The 20677-nt window shown below is 37.8% G+C and overlaps 1 protein-coding gene across 4 annotated transcripts in view; it reads left to right on the forward strand.

Annotated features, from left to right (window-relative positions):
- The window catches only part of FRY (FRY microtubule binding protein), a 217563-nt gene that overhangs the window by 195082 nt on the left and 1804 nt on the right, over positions 1 to 20677 (forward strand). For 3 of the 4 annotated variants that reach the window (XM_055702468.1, XM_027815612.2, XM_055702467.1), the window contains exons 54-61: positions 29 to 192; positions 1387 to 1576; positions 7821 to 7970; positions 8829 to 8927; positions 9466 to 9549; positions 15416 to 15433; positions 18326 to 18436; positions 20250 to 20443. In XM_055702468.1, the coding sequence (XP_055558443.1) occupies positions 29 to 192; positions 1387 to 1576; positions 7821 to 7970; positions 8829 to 8927; positions 9466 to 9549; positions 15416 to 15433; positions 18326 to 18436; positions 20250 to 20443 (1010 nt within the window). The remainder of the gene's footprint in view (positions 1 to 28; positions 193 to 1386; positions 1577 to 7820; positions 7971 to 8828; positions 8928 to 9465; positions 9550 to 15415; positions 15434 to 18325; positions 18437 to 20249; positions 20444 to 20677) is intronic. The other variant, XM_005446473.4, reaches the window with a different exon arrangement.

A 20677-nucleotide genomic window follows, 5' to 3' on the forward strand; every position in this document is an offset into this window, starting at 1 on the left:
TCTAAGACATCATCATTCACTCCCCTAGGTTGAAACTGTACATGAAGAACAAGATCCAGCAGTCCATGAGGATGATCTTTCGGGGTCTACAAATGAACTCCCTGGAGTGTTCGAATGCAGTGATAGCCTTAGTCTGGATATGACAGAGACTGAAGAGAAAGTTGACAGGCTGGAACAATTTGCTCTTGCTAGGTACTTGCTATTATTCATGCAAGTTCTTTTATTGTTTTACACTGTACGGCAAAGTGGTAACAAGTTAATGGAATGGCTGTTTTGCCCACAGGAGTTACAAAATTTTTCTAAGTTTAGAGCAGTGAGAAGACAATTACCTAATTACCTGCATATTTATCATACAACTCAAAAAAAAACCCAAGATCTTCTAGGAAGAACAAGATATGTTTTTTTATATACATCTGTGCAGTTAGTCATTATAGATGTAATATATCTAATCAAAAAGAAAAAAAAGGATTTTTAAAGATTCACAGTATTGGAAATACTCCTTAGTTAGCTGTTCAGCAGATCAGCCATGCATTAATCTTTCTGATTTCTTACGGGTCATAAGGAAGTCACAATATTGTCAAAAATCCCATCTGTATACTCTTGAGGCTGCTGGCGAGTGTGGCTGGACCCCAGTATATGTTGCAACAAGGCATCAAGATTTTTCCATGCCTTATGGAGCTCTTGCAGATTTTGGATGCTGAGTAGACTACAATTAGCCCATATTTATGGAAAGAATTAGGATATATAAAGACGCTCGCTCCCTGTCTGTGTGCCACATGTTTCAGAACCACAGTTCCTGTTCTTGGGAGCCATAGAAAGTTATTTCTCCATCCCAAAGGATAACACACAAGATCAAGTAGCTTAGCGCCCTTTAAAAATGGTAGTCAGCCTGTTTCACTGACTGTGGAGTGCCAGAATAATGCTCTGTCCTAAGAACAGTGTGGAGAAGGGATGGGTCTTCTCCAATCCATTCCCTTGGGGGGAAACCAAACAGGTCAGTATATATAATGTCGGTACTCGGTGAGATTGTTCTCAGTATTTCTGCTCTACATTACTAAAACCAAGTTTTGCTAAAAGAGGTTTTCTTCATGGCCTTCATCCTCCTGTGAAGTTTCAGCCTTCTTCCTCTGAACAATCGTAGGATAAAACGATTCAAGTATTCTGAGATGCTAATGGCCTGAAGATAAGGATTCTGATTTGGAGGGGGTTTGCATTGTAGCCAACATTTTGCCATCCTTCAAAAGTAATCTGAAAGTCCATTAATATTTTTAGAAAGGTGCTGTAATTTGTCCTGTGATTATATCTCTGTTACAGAGTAATTTATCCGCCACTTTCTTGGTATTCTTCTGTCATCACAGGCTTGTTATATTTTTTTCTCTCCTTTAGTTTTGGAGATGTTGATCGAAATGCTTCCCCTCCTCCCTCACCGTTTTTTTCTGCCATCCTTGCTGCATTTCAGCCAGCAGCATGTGATGATGCAGAAGAAGCCTGGCGTAGTCATATCAACCAGCTCATGTGCGACTCCGATGGTTCCTGTGCAGTTTATACATTTCATGTGTTCTCTTCCCTGTTTAAGGTGAGGAAATAAGTTTAAGATGCAAAATCAAAATGTTTAGATTGCGGCTGTTAGGATGGTTCTTTATGGTAGTACCAGTAATGAACTGCTAGGTATATAACTATTGTAATTTTGCATGCTGCAGAATTACTGTACTAGGTTTTCCTGCAGAACTGTCTTCTAGGACCAGTTTTGTCATAAAACCAGTATGTATCTCATACTTGAAGGTTTGGGGATAATGTTATAAAATATGGATCCACTTTAAAGAGTATTTTCTTCAGTACTTTACAAACAGCCTGAAAAAATAACGGCAAGAGACAGGAAAGAGCCATTTCATCTCAAACCATTGTTAATCTGTTCTTTCATCTCAAACTGTTGAAATCTGACCATGCCCATGTAAATGTCAACTGTATTAAATATTGTGTACCTAATCATCTGAACAGAAATATCCAGCTGCCATCATGTAATATAAATTCCACAGCCTGAGTCTGAAGACTAGAAATACTTTTCCCATTTCTAACACTGTATGCTCACAAAGATAAGACTCTTGCAAAAAGATAGGGAAAAAAAAAAGGAGTCAAATGTAAAAGCTGCTCTAAGGAATGACTGTTTCTACCTGTAATTAGTTTTAAAGCCTTTTTTAATTGTTTCTCTTGCTTTATATGAGGCAGCTGCAGGATGTTTAGCATGCTGCAGCGATGTACACAGCAGCCAGGCAACTTCATGTAGAATTTAAGTACCCATGATCTCAGGGTATACAATTTTTTATTAGCAATGGGCACCCCACTAATAAATATAAAATCCTAAGATCTTTTCATATCTTTAAGATTATCCTTATAAGAAAGAAGCATCACTCAATAAGATTCTCTTCTCCATCCTGTTTGCCCCACTGGAGTTAATTGCACATCTTCTCTAGCTACAGAGTTTCTTGCTTTAAACCTTACACCACTGTAAAGGTGGGTGCCTTACTTTCTTTTAAACACTGATAAAGAACTGTTTGGAAGGAAAAAAACGGTACTGACTTGAGTGCATGACAGTTCAGTTTTGAAAATTAGTCCTGTTTTTCTTCATGATGTGTATTTCAGCTTTTGTTATGTCCTAGAGGTTAATAGCCCTGTTTAAGTGTTCTGAGAGCTATTTGTTCTATTTGTTCTCTTTGAAGAGGTGAAAAGGAACTGGTGTCACACTTCTGAAAACTAAATCAATGATGCTGTGTAACGCAATACCTAAACATTACCTGTAAAGTACCTTTTTAACTCTAAAACATGGCATGCAGACACTACCTCTGCTGATGTTCTTGCCCTATATTCAGAAGATAGCCTACTCATTTTCTTCAGTTGATACTGAAGGAGAAAGATACGATACTGGTCTCAAAAAAAATGTTAGTAACAGCAAAACTTGAATAACAGTGGTGAAAAAAAAAAATAAATCAAAGATGGTAATAGTATCAACAAACCAGAATTTTCTAGCTGGAGTCACAGCCATATTTTTAGTTAATAAAAATAGCTTTGTTCTCTTCAGGGTTGAAACATAGTAGTATTATTTTCCCAGATTTTTTTTGTAAGATCCCAGCTTGTCTGGAATTGTGTTTTGGTTGCACCATCAAACTTTGCTATTCATCCGCTAGCTTAAAAGACATTTGACCCTCACCAACAGGAAGTTTCAGAAACAAGCCCAATGTGTGCTAGGTTTGCAATGCAAAGTGCTGCCAAAATATTTAACTGTGAAACAAAATCCTTGTTTGGAGGAGCTTGTCAACTAAATACTTGGTGAAGTGAAAGAAGTGCAGTTTCCAGGGCACCTACATTTCAGCCTGCATCATGTTAATGGTATCTTCTTGGCTGTTTGCCCACAACACACTAAACTTGTTTAAAATTCCTGAAATTATTTAAGTGCTTTTGATATAAACAAGTCATAGCTCAGAGGTCTCTGAATTATATTTACGGCTTCCTCTTTGTATTCCATGGAATCAAATGTCTTCCAGCAGGCCAGCAAGTTCCAAAAGAAGTAGATTTGAGAGCTAGCAAGTAGTTTCCACAATTGCGCCCTTTTGTTATGAAAAGTCCTCTTACCAGTACAGGAAATGTGAGGTTAAGAAGAAAATATTCTGAGACTATTTTGTTGTTATTTACAGTGACATAAAGCACAGCAACTATATACAGGCATATATGTATTTCTAATATGCTGGCAGTTGGCATTATTTACAGTAGTCCCATGTCATAAAGTAGATACTGCATTCAGATCTTGCTTGAAAGATTTCAGACACTGTAGTCTGCACCCAGAATGACATAGCTGAGATAGTAACTTATTATAGAAATGCTAGTCCATATAATTGCAAAATAAATATATGCAATTAAGTACTATACATAGATACCAAAGTACAGTCTCTCATTCTTTCACATTTTAATATTTTAAAACACTCTTCAAGACTGTTATCTTCTTAGTTGTAGATTGATGCTTTTATGAATATCTGAAAATGAAAGCAGTAAAGGAAGAAAATGTTTTCTTGAATCTAGACAGTACACTGGTCAGCTTTTGATGAAGCCGTGACTGAAATGCTTTGAGAAAGTTATTTTCATAAAATAAACCAGAACTGTTAAAATACATGAGTAGACGTGTGCTGGAAGGGACCTGAAGAGTTCATGTTCCTTGTCTTGCCCAGGACAGGATCAACTATAACTTCCATTCTGGTCAAATGTTTCTTAACCATTTCCTCTAGACTGTGCTTAACCTTTAGGTGCAGATGGAACTCCGCAGCATTCCCAGGCAAGGTAGTTGGATGCTTGAAATGGACTACCCCTTATCACTTGAAAACTTCTCTTTCTGTGTTTTATGTCCATGGCTTCTTGCTCTATACGCAGTGGTACTTCTCTTCTTTGCAGTTGCTGCTTATATTTGAAGACCACTACCACGATTTCACCTACCCCAAATTTTTCTTAACTTCAGTTCTTTCAGCCTTCCTCATAAGTCGTGTTTTCTCAACTTCTCACTAGTTGGTATGGGCTGTCTTCGGTTAGTCTGTGTATTACTTGAGAAGCAAGAGCAGGTTCTGTGTTTCAGCCTAAATAAGTTCTTACTAGCAATGACTATAAGATGATGCCTATTTTGCAGAAGGTATTCCTGTTTAAAAACTTCCGTCTGCTATCTGCTGTACGGTAGAATACAGTTAATTATTTCCCACTTGTAACCTGGTCTAGTATGCAGATCTTGTTTTAAAAAATTCTGCCTTCCTGGTTATTCTCCATCCTGAATGTGCTTTGTGGATTGTTTCGTCCTAGGTGTACAACTTTGTCCTTCTTTCTTTTCCCTTCACTGCTTTTCCAGTGTATCAAGATCAGTCTGAATTCTAATTCTGGCTTCCAAGGAGTTGCCAGACCCTGCAGCTCAACTGTCCATGCATTTAATAAGCATGTTGCATATTCCATTACTCAGTATTTTCATAATGACTTTGTTAGTGCCTCAGATAGTCTCCAGTGGAATCCTACTCAATTTATCTTTCCAATTGGAGTGTGAGCTGCTGATAATTAACTCCAGAATATGGTTTTGCACACCTAGTTACCTCTAGACTGGGTTTTTTCTGCCTTGTTTCTAAGGTAGTAAATGAATTAACATTTAATATACCAACTGCTTCTCCTCCTAACAGAAAATTTTAGCCTTTCATGAAAATTAATTAGTTTGATATGATTCATTCTGACCAAATCTGTATTGCCTATTATTCATCTCTTGCATGTTCCCCCACTTCCTGAACTTTGTGTTTAACTCTTTTGCTCTTGGTTTTTTGAGATAATTACTTTCCTCAAGTTTTTTGCAGTACCCTGTGTACTTTGAGTTCTCAAAGATATTTGTTATGGCTTTTAGAACTCTTTACCCAGTATTATAACTATCATAGCATGAATTTCTCTTACCTGCAAAGATGTAGAAATATCCAAGCCATTACTAGAAAAATCTGTTCTCACCTGTCTCATTGTTACCTGTACACAGATGCCTTTTCTGGGAGCAATAATGCAAAAGAAGGCATTAAACACATCAGTCTTTTCAACAGCATCTGTTAGCAGCTGTTTCTCTCCATTATGATTCCTTGGCCTTTCTCTTAATTATTTCTAGTTTACTTGCTGACATTCTCTCTTTCTCTTACTAGTTTATTTGGCATCTCCCTCTCTGATTTTTGTGCTTACATTGCCATGCTATTTTTTGTACCCAAGTTAGTAATTTAACACGGTTTCACTTTCTGTTCTTTTTTGCATGAGTATTTGCCTGAGTTAATATTTGTGATTATAGACAGATGTATGTCTTGATATATTTTCTATCTTTGGTGCAGCATGTGCTTCTGCCCTCTTTTTAATTTTTTTTCCTAAAGGAATGGCTACCTCTCATTATCTCCTTTCCCTGTGAAGTTATTTAATGGCTCCTTCCTGCAAATTCTGAATGCACTGAAGTTGGTTGTATTATTTCTGTAATCTGTCTCTCCACTGCCTTGGTTTCATAAACTCAATTACTTTTCCCTGGGAGGGCACTGCAGCACCTAAACAGGTTGCCCACAGAGCCTGAGGAAGCTCTGACCTTGGAGCTTTCAAGACTCAGGTAGACAAAGCCATGGCTGGCCTGATCTAGTGTTGGCAATAGTCCCATTTCAAGTTGAAGGCTGGATCAGATGTTCTCCAGAGGTCCCTTTCAACCAGCATCTCTTGGATTCTCTTCCATAATCTGTCTTTCTAAATGTCCTTCCACTTTTACAGTCTCAGCTAGCTCTTTTCTGTTGGTTAGGGTCAAATCTAGATCTCTTTCTAGAGATCTATAGCAACAATTTCACTAAGACTTAGACTGTATCTTTCTTTTCAGAAGACATCGTAGCAGTAAATCTCCCAACTGTCGCCAAGGCCTATGAGTCAGATGATTCTGCTAGTTACTCATAAAAATAATCATTTTGGTGGTAGTTAGTAAGAAGAGCCTCTTGCCTCTGCTACAGACTCGGTGCAGCAGAGAATCTAAACCATGTGCTGAGTGACATGCATAGTGCTTTGTGTCTGTGTTGAAGTAAGATGGTAGAAACGTATGGTAAGACAAGTATGAATCTATCCAATCTTAACTGTGCTCAGATGTTTTAGAGAGAGATTCACTAATAAGCAGTTATGAGATTAGTCTGTAAAGGCAGTTTCTCTTTAACCAGTTTATCAATTATTGGTAGTGTATACCCTACCTACAACATGAGGGCTTATGTAGCTTTTAAATAAAAAAATCATTCAATCCAGCAGATTCCATTGTCAATAAAGTCTGAATTCAGCATACCTGATTTTAGGTACTTAACTTCAGTGCTCTGGTGTAGGAGTGGTAACAGGCTATTTATATGTCTGTCATCCAGATTGGTATTTAGGAAGCACTTCTCTCCAGTGAGGCATGCTTACGGTGATACACACCCTAACTTATGTTTCTCAGAGAAATGCCTATTACAATCATGTAAAAATGTTGCATACTTTTATTTTTAAAAATATTTTCATGTTACTCCCACCTGCTGAGCAGTTGGCCTTAGTGAGGTATATTTTGGCAGTGAAACCTGCTGTGTATTTATCGATATCATTATTTCAGTTCCTGAAAGACTAATATATTATTTTTATTTATTATTCACTTTACGTATTAGCCACTGAAAAGAAAGTTTCAACACTAGAATGTTTCTGGAAGACTAGGCTGGTTTAGGACTCAAAACATCAAAAAAGTCTTCTGAGAATAATAATTCCCGGATGCAATGCAGTATTTCTGGAGTCCTACCAAGCAGCAGAAAAGTTTTAGTAAGAAGTTTTTTCCCACAGAGGAAAACAAAAGGTTTTTTCTGATTTTTCCATGCTGCTGTTTGGCATTAGCATGTCCATTATATTATCTGATTAGCCACTTGACATGGAATACTAACAAAACAATGCCCGGAATGGGCAGAAAAAGTAATGTGCTGATCAACTCTGTTAACTCTGTACAGCCAAGAATAAAAGCTACCTGTGGGTAAAAGGCTTTATAAAGACTGAATCATCTTTACAAGAAAGAATGTATTTCAGCAGTAGATTCTTATGAATTCTATAATTAGTTTCACAGCTGCCCAGCTGTACACTGTCTCCAGCATAGTAACTATTACTCAGTATCCTTGTCATTCAGTTCTCCACAGGGAGATGTTCTCTTTTGCACGTTATTATCTGAAGGAAAAAAAGCATGCCATTTGTTTACAGAGGAAAGAAGCTTGTAATTGAGTAAAGAAGGTAATAAACTGTATTTTGTGTTGCAGAATATTCAGAAAAGATTCTGCTTCCTAACCTGTGATGCAGCTAGTTACTTGGGAGACAACCTACGAGGAATAGGCTCCAAGTTTGTGAGGTCTTCTCAGATGTTAACATCATGTTCAGAATGCCCCACCCTTTTTGTAGATGCAGAAACAGTGAGTATATTCCTTTCAAAAGGCATGTGCTGCATTGCAGTGTGTTATTTTACTGGCAGTTTCACTTTTGAGCAGGTCCTGAACAGATATGTCAAAAAGGTACTCACCTCCTACCTCTAGTTTTTATCTCTTGTTGTTAACCATATTTCCACTAATTTTCTGAATTATATTATTAGATAAGTACTGGCAGATGGGTGATACAGAATCATAGGTTCTGATGTTTTCAGCCTGTGCACCAAAGCCCAATATAAAACAGGTGCCTACCAGACGCAGTTGGCTCCACAAACGGAAAAGCTTTTTTTTACATAGTTCAGCATGAAAGATAATAATAGATTTAATGGTTTCATTTGAGTCAACTGTGATATGAGCTGGATGATAAAAATATATATTAGGGAATGAATGAGATGGCCCTTCCCATTGCTTTCATTCTGCCCCATGTTCATCCAACAGCATCAGGACGGTGTGGCCTCACACAAAACTGTAGAGGTAGCAACTTGCAAAGTGTGATCTTGGGCCCACTGCTGTGACTGTGGGAGAGCTGTGCCTTACATCATCAGAGAGCTGTGGAGATCAACTAGTTAAACTTTGTGCAGTATTTTATTTAAGGGAAGTCCTCTGCAAACCTGTTAAACACAAACACTGTTTCAATTCCACATTACTGTAGGTGCAACTTTTGCTCGACTTTTCAGTATAGTATTCTATTTATGTGTATTTTTGCATAAATAGAAATATTTTTCAGTATTAGTGTCTGTAAAGCTAAGTATTCTTTTGCAAGATCTTTACTATACTTTCTACTCTGTGAATATTTTTATTCTTTTGTAGTGACATTTACTAGACCTTTTGATTTCATTTCTCCAGCTGCTCTCTTGTGGCCTTCTTGAAAAGCTGAAGTTCAGTGTTTTAGAACTGCAGGAGTACCTGGACACATACAACAACAGGAAAGAAGCAACGCTCTCGGTATGCTGGATTATGTTATGTTCTTGGTTTTGTATATGTGTACACTTATGCTGTGTCAAGGGACTGCAGATACACTCAGATCTGTTTAAACTAATACTCAGTAGAAAAACATGTTTCAGATACTAGATTCATTAAATGTTACTTCCTGAACATATGAACCAGAACTAAAAAGTAGGTGTTTTATCCCTTAATTTTAAAAACATTGGCATCTTGAATATTTCTGGTCTTCTCTTTTCTAACTTTCAGTAGTCAATTAATTTTCTTGGTTTATGCATTTCAAATACTTGATCTTGTTTACAAAGGAAGGAAGTTTGTACTTGAGTAAAGAATGTAATAAACTGTATTTTGCCTTGATTCAAATCAGGAATACACTTTTTAAATTACAGTCAAAGCAATTTGTCACAGTCTGTGTGAACAAAAAGTGCAATTGCAAATTTTTATTTGTTTACGTGCTATGAAACTAAAATACTGCTTACCTTTCTTCAAATCAAACTATAGGTCTTATTCATATCTTCTTTTAATTTCTCTCTGAAAACAGTGGCTTGCAAACTGCAAAGCAACGTTTGCTGGGGGCTCACGAGATGGAGTTATCACCTGCCAGCCAGGGGACTCAGAAGAGAAGGTAATGAATGAGCAGTATTACTTCTTTCCTGTGAAGTGACATGCGTGATATATCTTGTTCTTGGACCCACAAGAGCCTGCTGTACTTCCTTCTTGTCTCTCTGCTAGACTTGGGCATAACCCAGTTTTCACTCTTAAGACTTGAAGGTATTGTTGTTGCCTCAGTCCTGTCCACAGGAAATGGGAAGTATTCAGAGGAAATACTTCTGCCTTCCTAGTCTAGACGAGGAAGCACAGCTAACCCTGCCTGGGTTGTGTATAGTCTTCCTCTTGCAAAGATGTTGCAGCAGCAGTTTCCCACAGCACAGTGTCTCTGAAAATCATTCCTGGTGTACTGTGTTTCCACATTACACCCATTTTATCTACAGCTGTTACAGACTGGGTCTGTCCAACAGCCAGACTTGCCTGGTTGAAATACACTTACATGTGCATATATACACACACACATACACATAAATATATATATTTTCAGTGTGTTGATTCCAGTTAAGAAACAATCTTATCAGAAATCAGCACCATCAGCAGGCATTCCTGTTACTTGATATACTAAATATAGGAAAAAGCTGGTATCTGAGTTGTATAGAATGAACTGAGAGATGTTATTTTGTGGATTTTTTCCTCTTGGAGGAAAAAGAATGGAGGGAAGGAAAAAAGAGGATAGTGGAAAGAATTAGCCAAAATTGGGAAGCAGCATGTAGAAAAAAGTGGCATCTCCTCTTTCCATGTACTTTTAACCTATAAAAGATAATGACGATCTTTTCAGAACACACAGTTGCCTGTTGTAACATTTTTTTTCAAATACCTTGTTTTATTCTTATGTTGGTTTCAGTTTGTCTGTCTTCTGCCCCAATTCACTTTATTTTCTTCTATCTTAACCTCTTTCCCAACCTCTATGTATTTGTCTTCCTGTCTTTGAACTCCCTTGATTTTTATTTTTTAATGCCATTTCCCAAGAAATGCAAGTCCTTTGCCATTCCTGCATTTTTGGCTTCCTTGACCTTATTAGCAAATCTAATTTGCTAGTAAGTCCTCTGGCTGCAATCAAAAGCAGTGTGAAACCTGTTACATCTTCCCCCATCTGGCACTGGCACCAACAAAAGCTACAGATACCTTCCAATGCTTTTAAATAAGATGCTGTCTCCTTTGTAATTGTAAAGGTGTACAGGGAAGTTACAAGTGACTGATTCTCAAATCTAAAAAAGAGAGACCTAGAATACATGCTACTACCTCTTGTGAAGGGAGATAAAGTATACGTAGGGAGGTGCAGCTATTGGAACGTGCATGGGCTTTCTCTTCACACTGATGGACAACACAGTGGCTTGTGGCTGCAGTGTTACATATTTTGCTGTATACAGCTTAACTTAATGCTCTTCATCCTTCTTTTGGAAACCTGTAGAATGGGATGGAGGATCATACATCTTCCAGGTCATCTACATTGTTTCTTTTTTGAAAAAGTAGAGAAAGAATGCTGAGAAGGAATGAACTGTGAACTGAGCTCATATAGCTGGCCTTAAATGCATCTAATAGTTAGAAAATGTCATGTTCCACTTGTGTCGTTTTTTTAACTAGGTGTTCTCTCTTTCAGAATTAAATGTGTGTTTTGTGAAGCCAGGATTAGTATTTTTAACTGCCAGTCAAACAGACTGAAAAGAAGGGTTTCTCACTCCTTCAAAAATCCCTGGTTTCTCCCCAGCATTGTTCCTTCAGCCTGAAATGCATTATTCCTTGGAAGTTGACAGGATGCTGGGTCTTTGATCAACAGGCATATTTCTTTTCTTCCCCTTCTCATTTACCTGTCAATTGAAGCAGCTCTTCCCAAAGGAACAATCTGTTTATTCAACAGAAGTGTAATGGGAGGAAGAGTCCAGGGAAACTAAGGAAATGTATTAGGAAGGGACAAGAAAAAATTACTCCTAGACTGGCAAGTATTTGTTTTCTTATCTTTCCTCTCCTCTTCTCTCTCAACCTGAAAGGCTAAAGAATCTAATAATTGTAGGTAAAAAGATCTGTCTTACAGTGGTAGTCACAAGGGAGCCAGCCTAAAATACTAAACTCATTGAGGTCTAGACTAGGGCCTGAAATTCTGCTGAAAACTTCTGACCTAAAAAAAAATGCTTAGCTAAGCACAAACCCAGGCTACTTCTGGAAAACTTTCCGAAATAATTGTAAGGAATTAAAAACAAGACCTTGCTCTACAGAAGGCAGAAATCATAGATTCTCAGGGCTCCTCACCTGGTAAAAAGCTGTTATAGTCCCCTCTACAGATGAGACAGACCAAATTCAACATTAGCACAAGCAGTTGCATCACAAATGCCTGCTGATGCTGGTAACTAACTTGGCACTGGTTTCTTTAATCAGATCTTATTTCAAAATAATTGCACATAATTTGTTGACCATTGTTACAGTTACTGAAAATGGGCAAAAGCAAAAATTGCTTATTCTGACATTAAAGAAGCTTGAAATAAAAGTTGTCTAGGTCAGCTGCTAGTGCTAGCAACTTTTCTGAAATCGGGTAAAAGCTTAATGTCCCAGAATGTCTTCTCCCACCCCTCTGTTATTCTTGCAACAGATTACATGGTTTGGATGTGTCTGTGGTTTGTAAGCTTTGATGCTACATTGAGCAAGAGAGTCTCAAGCACATAGGAGTCAATTTATAGACAAAAGATAACTGCACCTACTACTATATTGTCTGTCCAGGTGTAACAGTCTTAGATAAGTACAGCTATCGGTACTATCTTCAACCTTACTACACAGGGATTTTTTCAGTCCAGTCAAAGACTGGTTTTGTTTGAATTTTTTTTCTGGAAAAGTGATAAGTGGAAGATCCTATTTTCCTTGTCAATTAGCACTGCTGATTCAAATAAGTTTTTATAGCCTAATGAGACATTCAGTTTACTCTCTAAGTCTGAAGTCACTATACACCTTTCTTAAAACTTGCTCATCCCAAAGCTCACCACAAGCTAATGGATGTGGGCTTTGCAAACTCAGACTGTTAATGGATGTTTAAAACATGCTGCACCCCATAAAAATTTGCCCCCAAAATCCAGAATGTACTTGTTGCTATGACCTTCCCGGTGGCTAAAGGTTCAATTACTCTAGGCCACCAACAAGGCTGGAGGTGCGCACCTCCTGGGACCATAGTCATCTGGAGTTGAGTTACAGTAAAGCTCAAGGCACAGTGAGTCTCATTGTTAAAACAGAAATTCTTAATAATCAGTAATCAGTTATCTGACTGCTGTTTGACAAATCCATCCATGGATTGACAATGAGGTAAAATTAGCCTGGGTAGGCAGCTTTTCTAAAGGAGGAACACAGCTGTGTTTTAGCTCTCTCCAGACAGAACAGTTTCTACTATCCTTCAAGTCCAGTGGGTATTTAAGAATGCACAGGATATGCTGTATCTCTTTTTTTTCCCACTCTGATATACAAATTTTTATATGTATACACACTTTCTTAGATTGTGGGAAAAGCTTTTGTCTGCTGGCATGTCAAGTCAAATAGAATACCTGAAAAAATGCACTTAGAATTAAAACCCCTTACATGCAGCAGTTACTTGCTTACAGTGGGACTCTCCTGTGCCAATAAATGACTGAAGACTGTGTTGCCAGTGAAGTGTTAATGTCTTGAGAAATAATTGTGTAACTCTCATCTCTTTTCAGTATGTAAAAATGATTCCTTGAAAGAAGTAAGAAGGCCCATGATCTAAAGATCAGTGCTTTGCTGTCTTCCTCGTCTGCTGATAGTACAGAACAGTAATTCTCTGTCTCAATAAAAAACTAAATCAGAGTGTTGCTTGCTGCTAGGGTGAGTGTCCTTCTTACGTGCAGCATTTACTAGCTGCATAAAGGACTGTGCAAGTGATCCAAATACTCTAAACTTCTGGTATTTTCAGCTGCCGAAACCACTAACTGCGTAGCGTCTATCGACTAACCTAAAACAACACTTCCCTTACTATAGGAATTAAACTAGAAATTGAGAAGAGTGAAGGCTAGGATCATTCCACCTGAGCCCTTGCTGCTGGGGACTAAAAGAAATGTCACCTAGTCCCATAATTAGTGTCTTTTCAACTTCCAAGGAATATTTAATTTTATGCTGAAAAAGAGGAAGGTAAGTTACAGTCATGAAATTGTAGAGCAATATGGAGTTGAGCATCAGTAGTTTAGGAAGATTTTATATCCAGTGTATTTTATGTCCATGAAGAAGGTTTTTTCATGTAATGTGAAACCTCTGCCCCACCCCATTTTTTTGGAAGCAGTACAAAGACAGTTTTCTGGAAAAAAAAAAAAACCATGGAATTCACTTATTTGCTGCTCCCCACCCACCCACCCCCACCACTTCTTTAAAGTAAATTCCATGGCAAATTAGAAATTATGTGTGGATTCCAATATTTTTGAAAGTCACAATGAGACTCAGTGGCACACTAAACTTCAGAGGTGCTTGAGACGGCAGCAAACAAGATTTAAAAAACACAAGTCAGCACACCTGTGAGTTTACTAGAGCACAGTGATCTGTCTGCTCTTGTCCTCTTCTTAGTTTGAATTTAGCTTTACAAAGCTTAATTTATATGAACTGTGTGGAAGCTAAGATACAAAGGTTTTTTTTCAAGGTACTAAATAAAAGAAAAAAACTATTCAAGCAATAGTAAAGGCATAAAGTTAATCATCACAAGAGCTTAAAGCTTAGATTGTCATGGTTTTATAGAAGAGTAGTTCAGGATTTGGGACAATACTTTTCATATATTTTTTAATAGTAAGGCCCATGGAAAGAAGACAGATGGAAATATTTCATTAGGCTATACAAAGTTAGCATTATTTCACATATCTGTGTTTGCTGCTTTTGTATTGATGGTAAGGTAAATAACTTTAACAAAAATTCAAAATGTTTATTAACACCATGTGCATATATGCACAGACATCAGGCTGTAACTGGGCAGATGTCATTGTGTTTGTTAGTTATGGCATTTACATGATGACTCTGTTCATCTAAAATACCATGAGAATGTAATATATATAAAATAAGGAAAGCTGCATTAGACGTACACAGCGTGAAAATGTCAGTCCTCAGCAAAGAACAGAGGTAAATTTTTTTTGAGAAGTTAGTCACCTAAACTTTGAAATGCTAATGTAGATCAATTAGAACTTTTATTACTGTTGCAACAGGACTTAACGCTGACATTGTAATAACTCCAGAATTATGAATCAGTGAATTATTACTGGTGAGAGGAAGGAATACAAAGCTGTCTCAGCTTGTGGCACTGCCATGTAGTGAAACCGAACTAGTATTTTCCATGGATTTATTTTTTTTATGATAGTAATAACTTAGAAGTTACATGCAAAATGTTTCCATCGTAATGTGCCAAGTGATAAACCCAGCAGTCAAAAAGCTTACCCAGAAATTTCATTACATCTATTACATCTAAAAATAGAAGTATTCATAAATAACAGAGTTCAGTTCTGTTCCTCATTTGAACACTGTGCCTAATTTTTTTGAGTACTTTGCAATATGAGCTCTTTTTAATAACAAAGAAAGCAAATTTACATAAAAGTATTATTTCAAGAGTTTTCTAACATAATTTCACTGTAAGTTCCTGAGCTACTGAGTGGGATAAATCAAAACTAATAAATCTGAAAATCTAACTGAGGATATCTAGATTGGAATTTACCATTAGAATTAAAGCTTGATTTTAATAAGAATGCTGTGCATGTTGTATGTGGTATTTCCAACCAGTTATCAGGTTGAGGCAAGCATTGCTAATACTGCTGACAAGTTATGCTGTTAAAGATGGGCTGTGCTTCCTATTGCATGCATTACACTGACACTATACTTTCTTTCCTTTCCTTTTCTCCTGTGCCATGCTTGCTGTGTAGCAAATGGAATCTCTTGCAGTAAGTTGAAGTTCTTTCATATTCTTTGTCCATCTGTAGATGGACTAATACACCCCAATTTTACTGTTTTACTTCTAAGCATGTTTTCCTTTTTCGTTATAATTTTCCTGTAGAATACATGCAGTGATTAAAATAATTTACTAAGCTGTGTTTTGTGAAATCTAAAAATACTGTCCAAAAATTTTGACACCTTCATATGCTGTTTTAAATGGTCTTCTACATATTTTTTTAAGAAGTCAAGCCTTTGAATGTATATGATATGCTGAAGTGGAAGATAAAAGGTTTTGTTATTTTAAAACTCAGAATTTTTGAATTGTCCTAATGAAAAACTACAATATATAGTTGACAGTTTTGTTTCAAATAGATTTTGTTTATATCGTGATGAATAGCTTCACCACTATTGGTTTCTAACACTTACTCAGGAAGAATAAAAATTGCGTTACTTGATGTGGTAGCTAAATACTGAGTGAGGCAAACTTGAGTCTTCGATTTGACCTTAGTTTGTCTTCATTCAGGTTAGCAGCCAGAAGAATTAAACTGAGTTACTATTCCCCAAAGACTAAAAAAAATAATCATGTGTTATGTGCCAAGCTATCGTGAGATTTTCATTTTTTTTAACTGTTATGCCCTGCCCTTGTTTTCAATTAATTTTTAACTCCCTGAACTTCAAGTATACATGTATGTAACTGCTCTGTAGTGCTGCCAGTTCTCCAAAATGTGAATAGAGTGAACTTGATCCCAACTGGAGAGCCTCAAGCTGTGTCCCTACCAGTGACCCAAACTGGACCAGGAGCAAGCGTGTGCCCCCTGGCTGGTGCTGCGGCTGGTGGGTTAGCACCTCCGCTGGCTGGGGGGCCAGCCAGCCCGTGACATGCCTGACCACAGAAGACAGAGCTATTTCCAAGAGGTTGTATCTAAACAGCCACCCTTTATTCTGGGAGAAGAGGGGTTAGCCACACAGATGCAAGCCTGGCAGTGCTGCATGACCTCAGTTACAGAGAGTGGCCTCTGGGCAGGTTTATTGGACAGGCAGTGTCCCTCATGCCCTGCCTTTTCATTCTCTTGGCCACAAGTCAGTTCTGGCCTAGCAGGTCGTACACCTGTTCCCTCCGTTTTTTCCCCACCACGGATCTGCTGGGCCTTCCTTCAGCTCCTCTGGGTCTTCACTGCGGCATAGGTCTGGTGGGATTCCTCCCTTCCGTTTGGGGCAGGAACACTCTGACCCTGCTCACCAGTAACAAACATTGAGCAGCCCGCCTCAGATACTAGAAGCAGAGAGCTCAGACCGGGCAGATTTACAGTGCTGAACTCTGCTGCCGCGGCGGAACAAGCAGCCCTGTCTGCGTGGCCTTCAGCAGGGTGAGCCTGGCCAGGCTGGCACCCGCTGCCTTGGCAAGCTCCTCCTGCTCCCGCTCTCCGCCAGAAACCTCCTCCAGGAGGAGAGGCTGGCTCTGCCTGATTTTGGCAGTGCCCTTGGCTGGCTGTTGGTGGATGGGTAGTTGGTGTCCACCCTTCCCTGACGAACAAAGATGAAATTTGCCAACGAACATCTCTTTTGACCTTGGCCCCTCAGCCTTGTCCCGTTGGTACAGAAATCTGGGGAACTGGAGCACTAAGAATATGGTTCTCATTTTGGCTTATTAATAAAAACCCTGGTGCTTAAATATTGAACCATATGTAAATAAACACTTCAGTCAAGTTAACATTTACAATATTTTTAAAGTACTTTTTATTAGTATTTGTGCTGGCATTTGCAGAGCCCTGTTCAGCAAACAGCTGAAGTACGTGCTGGTAGCTAAGCGTGTATGAAGTGCTGTAAGGAAGCAAAGACATTAATAGCTGCTGCTTCTTTTCTGCCATGTTTGGCATGGAACTCTGCTCTGGTTCCTTCAAGCAAATGGAAAGATCATGGAGCCCAGCCTTGGTCACTGTATCTGTAAGAGAAAACAAATCAAATATGGTTTGAAGTCTGTAAGGCTTTCCTGCCAAAGGTTCAGGAGGCCTCCTGACTTCTACTTGCAGAATTTTCATTTCTTCTGTAATTTGCCAAAGATTAAATATTCCTCCCTTCCCCACTGTGATCCAGCTGTGGAACCAGGAGATTCCCCTTCCTGATAAGAACTATCTGATAAGAACCAGAACTATAAGCATATTAACTTGACTTCTCTGGCAGATGTGCCCATTGCATGTTATTTCAGTGTGTCTGACACCTTTTGCGTGGTGCTGCACGTTATGCTGGAGGAAACCAGTTAATATTCATAGAACAGTATCTGCTTAATCTGGGAGAATAAATTGTAGAAGCCAGATGCCCTCTTACACATTGAACTCCATCCATCTGTTGTATGGTTTCTTTAAGGTGGTGGAAAATCCATGAGCTGAGGTTTAAGTTGCAGAGCTGGCATTTCCCCCTTCCCACTCCTGGCTGGATTTATTGCCTCTCTTCCTCAGAGAAGCAGGCCGGAGCTTTGACCCTCTTGGACAACTACTTCATTGCTTCTATCTTGGATTTTCACCCTCTCAGAAGAGGTCTTTGACCATTTCTGAAGTTTTAAAGAGTTTTATGTTCTGTGCAGCAATTCCCCCCATATTCTGCCTCTGCTTTCCAGCTGCAAACTGCAGACAGTGAAGCTAACCTGTATAAACTGCTTTGAGATTGATGCTGACGTGTGCTATGTGAGAGCTAGCCATTATAATTTTGATTTTCAATGTTTTGTGTGACTTACCTGTAGAAAAAAGAACATTACTTGTTTTCTGAAATAGCACATGATCGTACTTCAGTAAAATAATGGTTTTCGAGAACTGAACTATCTCAATGTATTTTATTAGTTATTGAAAATTATCCCAACTCGCTGATCTGTATTAATTGTTTTTCTGCTGGAAATCTTCCCTTAGCAATTGGAACTGTGTCAGAGATTATATAAACTGCACTTCCAGCTGCTGTTGCTTTTTCAGTCCTACTGTAAACTCATCGGACAAGTGCATGAAGTCAGTTCCATGCCAGAGGTACGTAACAAACCAGTATGATATATGAAATCTTAACTTCACTCATACACTGTACACGTAGGGAAGGCTCACACTGTATGAACAATCTGCAAGTGATTTAATTTTATTTTATTTGAGGCTTTAATTTTAGGGACAATGAGCCTTCTTCACACATGCAGAAAATAGCCTTTTCCTAGATCATGACTGATTTTATCTGAACTTTATGGAGATGCTTAGACCACGAGCACTTGTTAGCATGGCAATAACCACATAATTTGGTAAATTAATCTTAATATGGATGCAAAATTAAGGGTTTTGCTGGACTAATGTATTGTAATTTCCAGCCATATAAACTGTCTCCATTGTGTGTGCATTATACTAGAAACATCAGCAGCAGTTTTTGACAAACAGCTATTAAATGGTTTTGTGTCCTGTCTTACCTGAGCAAGTAAAGATGTGTAAAGTAGAACTACTTTGTATTTTGACTGCAAGTGTACTGCCTGATCTTGTTCGCTGGATAAACAAATTAAACTCAGTTTAATGTTTCCAAACAGTATTAAATCTATTTCAAAAATATAATTAACAAAATACCTTAATGTCATAAGCCTCTTTAATTCTGTGATTTTTACAAACTTTAAATATTTTTGACACAGCACACTATCACTTTTGACCCAGATAGCTTTTTGGGGTTAGATAAATCTATGTATCTTACTTTAAAGAACTCAAGAACAATACTGTTAGTGTAATTTATTTTCAGCAATTGCATTAAATACGTAATACCTTGAAAGATCTTTGAGGTGATCACTGTAAGTTGGATGATCGTCATTTAAGGAAAGATTTAACTTGCCATTCCATATTTATTTTTCTCCTCATAAGGTGTACATATTTTAAACTATTGAGGGGCAGAAATTATTGTACTTTGCTTGTAGCTATAAAACAAAATTGGAAGCTATAAAATGTAATTTATGACAGATTCTAGTAGTTTAAAGATTCTCTGTAAATGGAAAGGCTTTATTTATCAGATGTGCTGTAGTAGTACAAAGAATTTGAATACTTAGGAACTGTTCTGAAGGCTGGCTTGTAGTGTGATTGGGCTGTTCACTTTCAGGAGAAGACAGGACAGTAGGCATCTAGTCTTACAGTAATCTAAATTTTAGAAATATTTTTTGTTCCTTATAAGATAATTGATCTCTGAACTGTATTTTACAGTTACACTGTTATACATGATGCAGCCTATGAAACTGGGGAACAGTAATACGAGGAATAGCTGTTTCACCATGAAATTTGCATGTTTTGCTGGAGCCATAATTATTCAAAGGGATTTCCATTGTTAGTTCATGTGAAAATGGTTATTTTTCGCATGTATGGGCATGAAAAGGTAGATCTTTAGAAATGAACTGTTCACTTATGAGCGATTTATGAGTCTTGTGCCCTATTAACTTTTCAGCCTGGCAAAGGGTTATACAATTCCTGTCCATCTGTTAATCATATCAGATCCTGCATGTGTTTTGTAAATGAGTAACATCATCATTGCTAGAAGTATATGCTTTCTTAAACTTTTCAACTAAGATATATGAAAAGTAGCAGGGATGAAAAATAAGAGATTGTTGTGCTCTTGCATAGGGTTAAAGGAAGCACAGAGCTTAAAAATCTGTAGTTTGTGTTTTCCCTATATTGTACAGAGCACTGAGATCAAGAAATGTCCTTGTGTAAAACTAGAGTCTTTTCCATAATGTGTACATCCAACGTAGTATGAACAGACCTGAAATACCTATTCCCTTTGGTGCCTATGGAGAATGAAAATACCCATCTCTCATCTTTCTCCTTGGAACAGCTGTTAAATATGTCAAGAGAGCTGAGTGAGTTGAAGAAAAATCTTAAGGATGCTACTGCTGCAATCGCAGCTGAACCTCTGGCGACAGAATCTGAGCCCACATTCAATTCTACAGAAGCAGCTATTCAGTCCATGCTGGAGTGTCTGAAAAACAATGAACTTGTTAAAGCTGTCCGACAAATAAGAGAATGCAGGCAAGTTTTGCTACATGGCTCATATTAGACTTTGATGTTATTAGAAAAATACGCATTTATTATCTTCCTGACTTTATACTAAATGTAATGTGCCAAGTCAGTATAATTAAGTTAGTATGTTTCAACAAGGTACATGGGGGCATTGATATTCTTAACGTTTTTGGGGGTGTACCACAAATAACGATATCAAATCAGTAATACAAACATGTACGCTTGCAACAATTAAGATAATTA

The sequence above is a fragment of the Falco cherrug genome, chromosome 2 (genome assembly GCF_023634085.1).
Source record: "Falco cherrug isolate bFalChe1 chromosome 2, bFalChe1.pri, whole genome shotgun sequence".
NCBI lineage: Eukaryota > Metazoa > Chordata > Aves > Falconiformes > Falconidae > Falco > Falco cherrug.